This window comes from Pholis gunnellus (genome assembly GCF_910591455.1).
Source record: "Pholis gunnellus genome assembly, chromosome: 23".
Taxonomy (NCBI): domain Eukaryota; kingdom Metazoa; phylum Chordata; class Actinopteri; order Perciformes; family Pholidae; genus Pholis; species Pholis gunnellus.
This window is the reverse complement of record NC_136550.1, coordinates 8,973,888-8,987,477: the sequence shown is the minus strand read 5'-3', so window position 1 is coordinate 8,987,477 and position 13,590 is coordinate 8,973,888. Positions and strand designations below refer to the sequence as shown.

Below are 13,590 nucleotides of genomic sequence, written 5' to 3'. Positions count from 1 at the left end.
AGAGGTAGTGTTGCCTATACACGTCCTGTTGACACTGTATACACGGTGGATACTGCCACCTGTCCTTTTTATTGCCTCTGAATGGACAAAGAAATACTTTCCAAAAGACTGAATTACCCACTTTGATACTCTACACGCCAAACATGGGCATTTTAGTTTACTGTCTTGTCTGGAGTTAATTCAAGAACGGCGCAATGGAAACGAATTATCTTGGGAAAGAACGATGATTGGATTAACACTGTTCACATAAAATGCCAAATAACCTACACTATCGTTAGTGTGGAGAGAAAACACTTTCAGTGTGGTCGACATCCACTGTAATACAGCCCTTCATTTTCATTTGCTGAAGCTGTTTTTATGTTCGTGATCATTTCCACTTTTTCCTGGAAAGACATGATGAGAGTGTTTTATTATTTTCTACGCTGCATGACCTGTTTGTGCGTGCACGGGTGACATTTCCTTGTGGTTATGGCGCATTCTTGCAGGAATCCCGATAGTTGCGGTGACATGTTGACAGAACCAGCGTTGTGTAAATGTTACTGTAACTTACTGACAAGCTACACAAAGTCAGGGGCGTCAATTCACTAAACTCCGAGGTGCTGTACAGTCCCTGCTGACTCGATCCAAACCGAATACATGACTGATGATGGGCAGTCGCTCTGTGACAAATGGACCTCGCCAAAAATAGCATTGGTCCTGAATTGTCGAAGGCCTCATATCTCTGATATTTTTCTAGTTTAATGGTTACAAAACCATATCGACACACATTTAGTCAGATTTGCTACAATTTGACGTTCACAAAGGGAAGAAAATGCCGCAAATGATGTTTTTCTTTTCGTGAAACATTCCACAACAAAGCTGAGATCATGAGTTTGAGTTCTCACTCAAATCCAGATTCTGCAAGAAAATATTTGCGCTAAAGTATTTGGACTACATTTCAAGATCACACTACTTGTTTGTTGAAATCTCCGAAAAATAGTGAATCTACACGCAGAAACCGTCGCTGTTTGAACATATTTATATAACACTGGGTGTATAGATTGATAAAGCATGATATGCTTTTCAGATGGACATTTTTTGCAGTGCACGGAGATGATTTTACTATGTGCGCAGCCAGACCCCGCCTGCTCACCGCGCGTCACTGCGCGAGTAGTGTGGACTCGGAGTCACTCCCCTGCCTACTTTTAATAGCTTTGTCATGTGATGGAAAGCAGTTGTAAGACAGGTGCCCTCGGTTCATTCTCGGCGAGGGGCAGCAGTTGCCTGTGTGAGAGCGAGTGGGAAGCGTGTGTGGATTTCTTTTTTACTTGATTTCTTTCTTTTTTCTTTTTTTTTTCCTTTTTTCCTTTTTTCGGGCCGTCATTCAGTGGCTGGATGGCGTGGGACAGGTGTAACCAGGACTCGGTGTGGAGAGAATTAGAGGTGAGCGCACTTCTTTCATCTTTCTAGCCCTCTGGACTTTCTTTTTTTTTTTTTTTGCACTGGAAACGTTGGACAACACTGACTATCCGAGACAGTGATTTCCACTATAAGTCTTCGCTCTCTTCTCCTCTGCTGCTGCTGGCGTTGGCATGCCGGTGTAGTGCGCGTCTGGACGCAGTTGAGGATGCGGGGGATATACAACACGGGAATATATGACAAGTGGAGGGGATGTGCGGAATCTCCCTCTCCACCTCAGTTAAAGATGTAGTTGTCGTAATGCGTGCTCAGGATCAGTGCTCTCCTCATATGTTCTGTGCTCAGTCGGAGCGAGTGTTTGCAAGCTTGCGGATATCCCTCCAGCCGCGGACCATACGCGCTCCGGTGCCGAGAAGGTTTTCATGTCCAAAATGACTGAAATGTCTCAAAGTCAGGTATTTCGCTGACGCATGAAATCCACTGACGATAACAATCCCTTTGATGTGCTGTGTCGGGAGAAGGCGTGTTATTTTCAAAAGACAAGAGCAAAGGTTGTCCACGCCGAGGACTATCTGGCATTGCGCAGGAGCATCATAATACTAACGGTACCGGGCCGTGGAACAGCCCGGCCGGTGGAGTGTTGCACTGGCTGGAGAGCAACATCGCATCCAGCCAGACTTGATCATTTCACGTTTATGTGAATTTCCTTTTACCTTCCGCGTATTTAAAAAAAAAAATGTTTTTAAATCTCTTTTACCAAGTAATAACTCCCATTCGCTCCCGTCGTCTTTTTAATCTTTCTTACCTTTTCCCACCGTTCCGATTCAAGTGCACACAGATAATAAGGCACATCAAAGGGATACTTCATCGTCCCCTTCCTCCTAATGTACGGGGTCCAGCAAGCTTGTCGCCCTGGAAGTGTACCTGGCAGTACTTCGGTACTTGTCTGCACCGGAGTCACCATCAGTGATGCTTCAGAGGTTTTTCCTCTGTAACGACACGATGTGACTGCAGTCTGGCTGCATATCTGTGGTTATCTGCGCTGCGTGATGAGAATGTGTGAAAGAAAGCTGCCTTTATTTGATCAAAGTAACGACGTGTTATTCCCAAACCGATTGAGGGATTGTGTTTTATTCAGATGCGCTCCCTTTGCACTTTAATCACCGGGGGGGGGGCATGCACGTGCTGTCACTTCAGCCACGCAGGCTTCAGGAGAGAGTCTTCTCGACCGTTTAGTTATCTGCGCGTGTCAATCCCAGACATGTACGCGTATCCATTTCGAAACATTCTATGACATGTCTGCATGTAGACTCGATGATAAGACCTTGTTTGAATGAGAGAACTCATCCAGGACGTCAGCACTTCCTCTAATAATCTTCCTTAGCAGGTGCTCTGTGTGCGTAAATCAGCGGAGCGCTGTGGTGCGCCCCGTACGTCTGTCTGGCGGCGCTATTGCATTCGTCCACCAAGAAGTCCATACGATAATAGGGCATCGGACGTCCAGCCTCCGAGTATCCCCCACATCGTTGCTACCGTCTTTTTTTAAATTTTCATTCCGTGCCCTGTCAGACTGGATCATCGGTCCCCCTTCGCTCTCGCGGTTGCAACATAACGGATTTGTCTCATCATAGTCGAAGTCATCGTGCATTCGTGTTGGTGCGAATCCGACGACGGGATGAACTGTGACAGCGGTGTCTGGCCGGTTTTTCCTACTTGGCACAGCATCCGTCTCCCAGCTTCGCCCTGAGCCGAACCCGTCTCTCATCCCTCGTCAGTCTGCGGGCCAAATACCTCCCGGCTTCCCCCGAGGATATCTATCTTATATCTATCTGTCTTAAGGCCAAACTGAAGCGTTCATACATCGGCTGACGTGTTGCCTACACAATTAAGAGTGCGCATCCTATTAGACGAGAGCCAGTTGGGGATGGGTTTGCATGTGCACAGTCACAGAGTGTAAACACACCTCGACTCTGCTGTGTTTTTGTCTTTTTTTATGATCAGACTATAGATCTCGTACTAAAATGAGTGCATTATTCATCAAGATGAGTAGGCTGTCATTCTCTGGACAAAAGCAATTCACACTGTGCAATAATAAGAAATAGGGGTTTTATTGTACTGAAGGTATTATGATTATTTAATTTAAGATTATCTTGCAAAATCAGCTAAGCCTCATAACTTGTTGCCACCTCTTTGTCCTCCACCAAAACACCTTTTCACGTATGGATTTCCAGTCCAGAGCCCCTCACTTGCAGCTGACGATTAGCGTGTGGAGGAAGCGGGGACAGCTGCTACATGCAGCACACATGGGCTCGATTACACAAAAGTGGCTGGTGAATAACAAAATGTCAACAGGCAGCATTTAGCAGGCATGCGCCTGCGGCGGCGCTCGGGGAGTGATGGTTGGGAGGGCACGGCGTTCTGCAGGTCGGAGCGGAAACAGGTTGCGGGTTTGCATGGTGTTGTGCAAAATCAGCTGACCTGCAGAACTGTTCTGATAATAATTAATAGAGGCGTAGTAAGAAAAGCAATTAGGTGAAGGTGGCAGAGTCATGCCACATTTTCAAATGAGGCAATTTAAAACTTTGACTGTCATTGAGATGAGAAGCTTAGACTTTGAATGTTTTACAAACGTATGTATTTCCTTTGTTTAGGACTTAACAGCAGGTGTTCAGAAGACTTTTGTCTGATGTCCAGATTTGGATTCCCCCATTGTTGTCAAACTTGGCATCAAGAACGTGTCGTCTGATTTGCATATGAAATAGACGTGAGTTTTGTCTGACCATCCTTGTTGTTTTCTGTTTGTTCTTCCTCCAGTGTGCTGCCTTGGTTGGTGAAGACCAGCCCCTCTGCCCAGACCTCCCTGAACTTGACCTCTCAGAGCTGGATGTCAGTGACTTAGATGCCGACAGTTTCCTCGGTGGCCTCAAATGGTACAGTGACCAATCGGAGATTATTTCCACATATGGCAACGATGCATCCAATCTTTTTGAGGTAAGTAAAGCTTACAGCTTACGTTTATTTTTGAATCCCGGCATCTATATATTTTCATATGCATTACCTTCATCAATATGTATAACATGGCAGCGTGCTGTTTCTAAGCGTCATGGCGCTGTGGAACATCTTTGCATCCGTAAGTGATTTCTCATGTGCTCTCCCAGGGGTCAGGAGTGAGCTGGAATGATTACATGGCCGAGCTAACGCAATGCGCACATCTTGATCGCGAGCCAAATAAAATGTACAACCGCCACCAGTTTACAAACATGCTTTTACATTGCTCCGAAGTACAAAATGGGAGATAACCTGTAAAACGATAAGGCCAGGAGGACCTTTGTCCCCTTGTTTGCATCCTAGCCCTCTTATCAAAACTTTGAGCGTTTATTTCAGCTGAGAGTCAGTAACGCGGCACACATCTGAGAGAGCGCTCCGGTAGTAAACTCTGGACACGGCGGCTGTATTGCAAAACGCTTCTCAAAGGTTGGAGTGTAAAACTTTAATCTTTGCTTCCCCCTCTCTCTCTCCCTCTCCCTATTTCTTTCTCTCTGGCTCCTATCCCTCTCTTTCCATCTGACTCCCTCTCTCTCTGTCCTCACCCGGTGACAAACGAAGTCCACAGAGGGTGATGATCTGGCCAGGGCCATAAAGCCATCGGTCTTGGGACTGAGTTCCAGTCCCCAGTTCATTATAAGCCTTTATCAGTGCCAGAGATAGACAAGAAAGACTGAGATTGGATGCTTTAGCCTCGCCTCGGGAGGAAAAACCCTGTCTGAGAAGGCAGTGCGTGTGTGCCTATGGCCCTGTCATGTGGTCACGTTTTCAGGGTCTCGGTTTTGTGTTGTGTGTGTGTGTGTGCATGTGTGTGTGCATGTGTGTGTGCGTGACTCCTCAGTGGTGTAGCAGGCAACAGTTGATATCAGACTAAATTCTTTCCACATTTCACCTCCTCTCTACTACTGCCACCTTTTTCAGTCTCTTTATATCACCACACATTCTACCTCTGTGGACCACCCCAACACACACACACACACACACACACACACACACACACAGGAAGGGGCGCCTTAAGTACTAGCTGGTTTGACCGTGGCTCTTCTGTCGTCTGAGAGTGATATGGCTTGCAGCCACTGAGTGGCTCTGGGGATGGATAAAAATACCAATGAGAGTGTATGCATGTGCTTGTGTGTGTGTCATTTTAAAACACAATGGAACTTAGCACCCACCGAGGACCCTGGTGAGGGAACTAGCTCTGAGCAAGATGCCGTGTTTGACTCCCAATCTGGGAAAGAGCTTGTATTTGTGTGCCTGCATAGGCACATGCTCACGCACACCAGCCCACGTTTTTGCATCTAAACGAATGCTGTACATCGCGGTGAGCGAGTGATGTTTTCACATACTGAGCGAGCAAGCAGCTATTGTATTATGCTGAGGGGTTCCGGAAAGGCTTCGAATCAAGCAGTGAAAACTGGGGCTTCAAAGCAAGTAATGCATTTCCCTGACTGGGGAATTTTTTTCTCCATCTTTGGAAAGTTTCTAGTCACCATATGAAGTGCTCAGTTCATCATACGGCAGGACCCAGCTAATCCTACTTAATCTGACAGGGGAAAGTTTGCTGCTCGGCAAGGATCACAAAGCTGGGGCTGCAGCTGTACTTCCTGCACCCCCCTGATTGGCCTCTACACAGGGCAGAGACGCAACCAATCAAAAGTTTAAGATTAGAGAACATGTTAATAACTGGCCAGATTTACAGCCTGCGAGTGTACTCATTGTTTTCTTTCATTGTCCCTTCCTCTCGAACGTACACATCAACTTAACAAATCAGCATGTCATAAAAAAACAACAAACAAAAAAAAGGTGACAGGTGATCAAGGCTGCTCCGAGTTACATGTGTAACAGCTGGGTGCAGCTGTCACGCTGAGGCCCCTCTTTTAAGAGTCCCCATCAAACAACAGGCTCCCTGGAAGTTTGAGCCGGCTTTCATTAGTTCAAGTAAGTCAACTGTTGAAATGATTTGCAGCTCAGAAAGAAAGACAAACACCTACTGTGTTCTTTGGACTGGGGCTTTTATTCAGGTTCCATGTGACAGGCGGTAGCAAATGAGTAAGCAGAGTGTGTCTTGGTTGGACAGTTGGGACCTGAAACATAGTTGTTACATCAAACAAAGTCTCATTTGGGGTGGGTTTCATTGTTTGTACCCTGTATAAGTAGTGTAAGGGTTTTTATTGATGTAAAAAAGAAGCCCATGTTTCGATCTGTTCATGTGTGTGTTCTGTTCCGTAAGCAACATACGGTCTGAGATCACAAGCTGTCCCCTGGCTGGTCTTTGGCTCCATTCCCTGCCACTGTCCCAACTGTCCCTGACAAGAAATGTGGAGAATGATACACCCCCCCTTGTAACTCATACACGCACATAATAGCTGTCGCTCTTGGCACAGTGTGTTTGACACCTCTTCAAAACGGGCCGACCGTGAAAGTCCACAGTCTATTTCGGGCTGCAGTTGTTAAGGGGTGGTTACTCCAATAAGTTCCCAATGTACTGCCAAAGATAATAGCATAGAAGCATGACCCAAAGTCTTTTTAACCGCAGAACTCCACTCAGATTTCATGTCAAGCTTCAACCGTTTGATTGATGGAAACGCGTCCCGTTTGTTTTAGCCCAGTCGGATTCCGACGTGGACGTCCCGGTGGCGGCCGCACTGGGATGCGCCGTGGCCACATCGCACATACACTGAGTGATTATGCAAGAAAATTGGCACTGAGTTCACCCTGTGAGATTGTATCGCCGCTGTACCTGTCCTGTTGTGTGATACACTGACGATAGATGGACAGGTGGGACAAAGGGACCGGGGCAGAGAGATAAAAGCCAAACAATGGGAGGCGCAGAGATAGACAGAAAAGGCCAGCAGATGACATGACAGACAGGCAGACAGACAGGGGGACAGATGGGTAGTGAAAGAGACAAATGTAGAGACCAGGAGAAGCTTGGACCTGTGCCAGCCCAAATCAAAGCTCATGGATTGGAAGTAAAAGGTTGTGGGCTTTGCAGGTAGTAAAATAAGATGCCAGGGCTTAAGGCATTACTCCGATATTGCAACGCATGTGAGCACACATATGTGGGCCGTGCAAGCTCTTTATTGTACTCCCAACAGGACGCGGTGTGTGTGTTGGCATCCTGTAAGGCATCATCCTGCTTTGTCTCGCTTGTTTAGGCATTTTTGGACAGATGCTCAGGCGCTTATATTTAAGTAAAGGCAGATTAGATTGATTGGGTCATCTTTAGTAGGCTTTGATGAAACATGTTGTGATGAAATGGGTTTTTTTTTTCTTCCTTCCTTGCAAACACGTGTAAGCATAGATTAGCTCACAAACTTGTCGGCGATCGGCGGGCCTGTGAGCTGAAACAGGAGTGCGTACAACTTTGCGAGGAATTGTCATGCCCACACACACACACACACACAGCAGAGACCCTTATTGTCCCTGTTCTTACTCCCTGCTGAATGCCGGTTGCGTTTATTTTGCAAATTTATGCTGACATTTGAGAGAACACCACCCGCACCAGTTCACCGCTCCAGCAAAGGGTGTATGAATTATCATATTCCACTGTATAATATGATTTTCTCAAGTGAGTCTTATTAGAATACACCATACTTTCCTCATCTCCGGTTCCCTCCAGTTTTTTTTACTGTGCTGATGCAGTGTTTGCACTGTCTGATGGAAGAAATCCTCCATCACTGTCGAACTGAAGGCAAACCGCGCTTTCAGACCCGCGGCTATGCCGTTTCAAGATACACAAATGAGAGGGAGCGCAGACAAGTAGGCGCAGACGTATAGTAGAGAGATGCAGACTTAGGCTGTCCAAGCCTGTGTCATCTTGGAGCGTCTGTCAGATCCACTCCACAACAAGAGCTCTCAACCCGCCGCCCTGCAACACTGTGGGCTCCGCTCTCTGCCATCCCCCGCCCCTCTTTCTCTTTCTCTCTCTCTTTCTCTCTCTCTCTCTCTCTCTCTCTCTCTCCCTCCATCCCTGTCTTTTTTGCTCCCAAGGCAAAGCATTTGTTCCTGGCTGATGGGAAGTTGAAGCTGCAGTGGCAAAACAAATAATTTCTGGCCTCCAACAATCGCTTGCGGAAAGAAAGGCTGGAAGGGAGCGAGGAGGGAAAAATAAAGGGATAGTGAGCAGGGGGGGGGGGGATAGCCCAAAAAGAAAAAAGAGTCCTCTCGGGGAATGTTTAGAAAAAGAAGCAAGGAACATCCTTTGGTCTGGTGGTGGCATCTTGGCTGCATGTCTAGCTCTCGCCCCCTCTCTCTCTCTCACACACACACACACTCACGCCACATTCCCAGTGGGCCGCTGCTGCTGATTGAGGCATGGTTTGGTGTTCCTGCCCCAGCTGATCCCCCCCCCCCCCCCCCCCCCCCCTCGTGGATACCCATCTCTCTCATCACTCTGGAGCCACCGATGTGTTCGTGCGCATGTGTGTCTTTTGTGTAATTGAGACACCCTATACAAAGATCTGATAGTGGTCTTTTCTGGCTAGACACAACACTATCATTGCTTTCTGTTTTGTGTTCATGTGTGTGTATTGGGCAGGAATGACTATTTTTAGTACCTGGGGTAATCTCCACTAAGAGCCTTTCAGAGCTGTTTCACTTAAACCTGGCCAAAACACTAAGCCAATAATCCCCCCCCCCCCTCACACACACACACATGCACTCATACTCTCACACACACAGCAACACGTTGCAACGATGCCATGCGATAAGACAAACCTTCCTTGTATTATTTAATAGTGCACACTTTGGAGTAGGGGGGGGATGTATAAACAGCGGATTCCTAGAATGCTTTTATACTCTTCTCCTTATGCGACAAAAAGAGACCGGGGAAGCACAAGGTGGTGTTTGCATAGATGAAATAAATTGATAGAAGAGTGACAGGTAGAGAGTTACAAAAAAAAGGGAAAGCAATAGCCAGTTGTGAGAAAACAGTATGAATAATAGACAAAAGGGGAAACCTTGACAGAGAAAGAGAGACGGGGAAGAGGACGGAGAGAGGCCTTCAATCAGTGAGTGACGGTGAAGTGCTATCAGTCTTGGACGATAGCCTGCTTCCCCTCTCCAGGAAAGGCCAATCGATCCCAGGTGTGTGTGTGTGTGTGTGTGTGTGTGTGTGTCTGTCCCGTGCCAGCAGGCCCAGCAGTGGCAGTAGCCTTCGCCAGCCCTTCGGCTCTGGTAGTTTGCCATATTCTGTCCATCTCTGTGTGTTTGCGTCCCAGCTTTCAGAGAACTTTGTTGATTCTGAACAATAGTTAATAATTTAGAGAACAAAGGATGTCTTTAATAAGGAATTCATTCAAAACAAGAAAAAGAAAAGATAATAACGCAGTCATGAGCTGTGCTGGCAGCAGACTGTAAAGAAGTGTTTCACTGCCCTCTCAGGTCAAAGGTGTGGCCTCTTTGGTTGTCGAGTGTAGTCAGAAGTGTGCTCGGTTGCAACTGTAGTCTCACACAACACTGATCTTCAATCTTGTACTGTACATGTGAAGGACTAGTTTTCCCTGGTTGAGAGTTTATTTTTAAGAGTTTTGTCGTCCATGCAGAAAAAAACCCCCCTCCCCATTCTAACTAAGCTTTATGATGTGCACGGCATGCTTATAGCTCCAGCTTATTTCCCCCCTGAAATATTTAAGTCTGCACAGGCCTCAAATAGTTCAAGAGGCTCTCTTAGGCTCTGCTGATGCATGAGTGACTGGATGCTTGGATGACTCACTTGCTGCCCAATCAGTAGTTCCTGACTCTAAACTGAAAGCAGAAGCTTTTACAGACATGTGGTCGTTGAAGATCCAACACGTTCCTTCCACTCTACCTTTTTATAAAACAAAAAAGTGCATGTATGAATGTAAAGAAAAGTCTGTCTCAAGGAAATGACAATGTCACTGAGGGATGTAGAAATGAGTTGACAAGATTATCCGGCAAAGGATAGCTAAAGCGGGCCTGTTTTATATCCGATTAATTATAAATCGGTTGCATTTATCCGCCATCGCAGTGCTGTTGACCTCAGCAAGTCAATAGCTCTAAACTTGTCTGCTTGTTAATCAGCTCTTTCCTGAAAACCATTTTCAGTTCATACAGTGGCCAACAAGACCCCATTTCATATGGCTGTGGGCTGTGTTGTATAATAACTTGATGAGCAGTTTGGGATGGGATTTAGAGTGTTGTACGCTTGTTATCAAGTGGTCAGTGACCGTTGATTACTCTGCTTTTGGCAAACATTTCACAGTCTAGTAGTGTGTGCAGGTGCAGTGGCCATGCTGAGCAAAATGTAAGCTGTGAAAGGCGAGCCTATCCAAACTAAAGGCAACATGATCAGTATTCCACAGAGAATAGATCCTAGATTAAGATGAAATACAGCTCAATATTCAATGTTGATGCTACAAAGAAAGAGCTTTCATGCCCCCCCCCCCCCCCCCCCCCCCCCCCCCCCCCCCCCCCCCCATCCTTTCTCATAGTATCCTTGGCTCACGTCAACGAGTTGGGATTGTATCGACTTAAGTGCACAATTTCTTTGATGTTTTCATTTCTTCACCCGCGAAGATCGACACATGCCCACATCATAGGCAGTAACACATGATGCAAAGGCTTGTGAAGTCCTTCGTGTTTGACCACTGGTACTACACGTGCAGCCCATACACATATGGCACTTGAAAGTGCGCAAGACAGGAAAAAAAAATAACCTGCTCAGATAGCGTGCTCACAAAGTCACTCACAGATAAGAGGCAATACACACTGCAGTGGCAGCCTCCTACCTGGATCCAGGAGTGAAAAGGCACTCACACAGAAGTCAAGGTAAAAGATAATGCGTTTATTTAGTAATCAGCAAATAGCTTTTATGCAGTGGGTAAGTGGCGAAGCCTGTGAGGCCATGATAAGATCGTTTGCTTTCAGGTGTTTCCCTGTCGCACTACGGATGGCATTGAGTGCAAATTGAATAGGGTGACCTTTTTTTTTGCCGCAGAATCAAATTGACTGCATTTCCCCCCAAAAGATTCTGCCATTTCAATTACCATAAATTTGTGATATTGCGTCCCCCGTCATATGCGCAAACACATGCACGCAAAGATGTAGAATAGGACAATGACACAGAAACACACCTTTTGTTTGAAGCGCCGTGGACCACTCTATCTTGTCCACCGTACCCTGACTCTCCTTGCGCTGGCATCTTTCCGAGGAAGACATTACTGTGACAAATGAAACGCCACAAACCCTCGATGGGCTTGGCAGGGCCTGAAAGGTCAGAAGCTGTATATGTGTGCAGGTGTGCAGGTGTACACGTGCGTGCGTGTGTGTGTGTGTGTGGTTCTGTGTAAAGGTGGTGTCAGCAGTGGATGATAACATTGAGTCCTCGGTGGGATAAACAAGTTCTGGTCCATTCTGCTCCCCTCGCAAATCTATGTAAATGTCAAAACTAAAGTGACCAGCCGTGTGTTTGTGTGTGTGTGTGTGTGTGTGCGTGTGTGCAATTGTTTTGTGGACAGCTGCGCTTGACTGCTGAAGGCAGACTTACATTCCAGCCAGGAAATGTGGCAGTGTCCATTTAGCAGGATGGACATTGGAATCAGTCTGTGCTCCTTTTTTTCTGTCATGAGCTCTGACCCCCCCCCCCCTTCCTCTGTTCCTCCAACACATTATCAACAGTGTACCAGTATGTTCAAAGGCCCCTTTGCTTAGTGGTGCACATTCAGAGCTGCCGACTTAAGCAAATAGCTATTTGCATTCTATTAGGGCGGAAAAAAGCAGAGGGAAGCACCATTCTTCATCCCGTCTCTGCATCTAGCTGAATATGTTTTATTCGAGGCTCTGAATCTCTGTTTTTTTTTCTCCCCTCCCCTCCTGCTATGACCGTCAAAGCAAGTCAGAGCAATCACAGCAATCAGTGTTTTTTTTTTTAGCGCCAAGCCGATTGGGAAGTCGCTGCCAAAACAAAAGAGTGAGTGTCCAATCATAATCATGGTGTGTGATTCTGTGGTGTTAGCAAACGGTTGCTTGGACCATCTGTTGGACGGCTGTAGAAAGAAAACAACAGCAGCTTGGGGCAGGACTGTAGATGGGGAGGCTCCACCAGGACACGCCGAACCCCCTGTGATCCTATTGGTTGTTTGCATAGCTGTGTGAGAATGCTTGTGAGTTTATATGACCACAAGTGTGCGCGCATTTTGTGCGGTGTGTGTGTGGATGGGAATGGTTCATTGGTGGTTTACGTTGTCTCTCCAGGTGTTCGATCCCCGGGGTCCATTGCAAATACTTCAGGTTGTGTGCGCTTTTGTGAAAAAGGTACACAAATGACTTTTGACTCAAAGTGAAGACGGAAAGGGCCTGATGTGTCTGCAGGCATGTAACAGCCTCAGCTGATCACAGCAGTTGTGCGACAGAGTTCAGGTGGTTAGTTTTAGCAAAAGCAGCAGCAGCAGCAGGGTTACCGGTCAAAGGATTTTTCCACGGAGAACTAGAAAGAACAGCGCCGCTAACATCCCTTGGGTCGCTGTCTCAAATCGGATCTAGCCTGTGTCAGGATGTCTAACAACAGTTCTCTTTCTCTCTTTGGCTCACTCTCACACACACAGATATCTCCTCTTCTCACTTTCTCTTTCCCTTTCTCTTGTCCCGATTAGCTCATCAGATAGTGCTGTAACAGTCTCAAATGGTTCCCAGGAGATGCATCATCTCTGCACACACACACACACACACACATGCACACACACCGGTCCTCATTGACGGGTCGAACCGTTTCCTCACTGATGTGCATAGCCTTCTAAACTCAGACAGACGTCTGGCATGTAAACAGTCTGCTTCTGCAAAAAGCACTTTTTTGTTTAAGCAGAGGCACAAAATAGCAAACGCCTGCCAGGGCGGAGGGATTATCACAAGACTAGTTGTGGTATTATTGCTAAGCAGGATGGAGAATCCTAAAATCAGCTGTCTGGTGCTTAGACCGGGCAACCTTGTCTGAATTTAGAGGGTACAAGATTTAGCAATTTACAACACAAACCGTCACGATGAGCCAGAATATAGACTGAACCCGGAGTGGTGACAATAGAGGAGAGACAGAGGGGCGATGCATCCTGTTGATGGATCCGTAGGAATGCGGTCGGCCACCAGCACTGTGTCCAAGTCTAGTCTATCGTATCATTCGCCTGGGAAATA

General features: G+C 46.7%; 1 protein-coding gene across 2 annotated transcripts in view; it reads left to right on the top strand.

Moving 5' to 3' along the window:
• Positions 1–1,254: 1,254 nt before the first annotated feature.
• ppargc1a (peroxisome proliferator-activated receptor gamma, coactivator 1 alpha) overlaps positions 1,255–13,590 on the top strand; it is a 37,426-nt gene continuing 25,090 nt past the window's right edge. For both annotated transcript variants that reach the window (XM_079185124.1, XM_079185123.1), the window contains exons 1-2: positions 1,255–1,422; positions 4,213–4,389. In XM_079185124.1, coding sequence (XP_079041250.1) covers positions 1,375–1,422; positions 4,213–4,389 — 225 coding nt within the window. In that variant the 5' untranslated portion in view covers positions 1,255–1,374. The remainder of the gene's footprint in view (positions 1,423–4,212; positions 4,390–13,590) is intronic.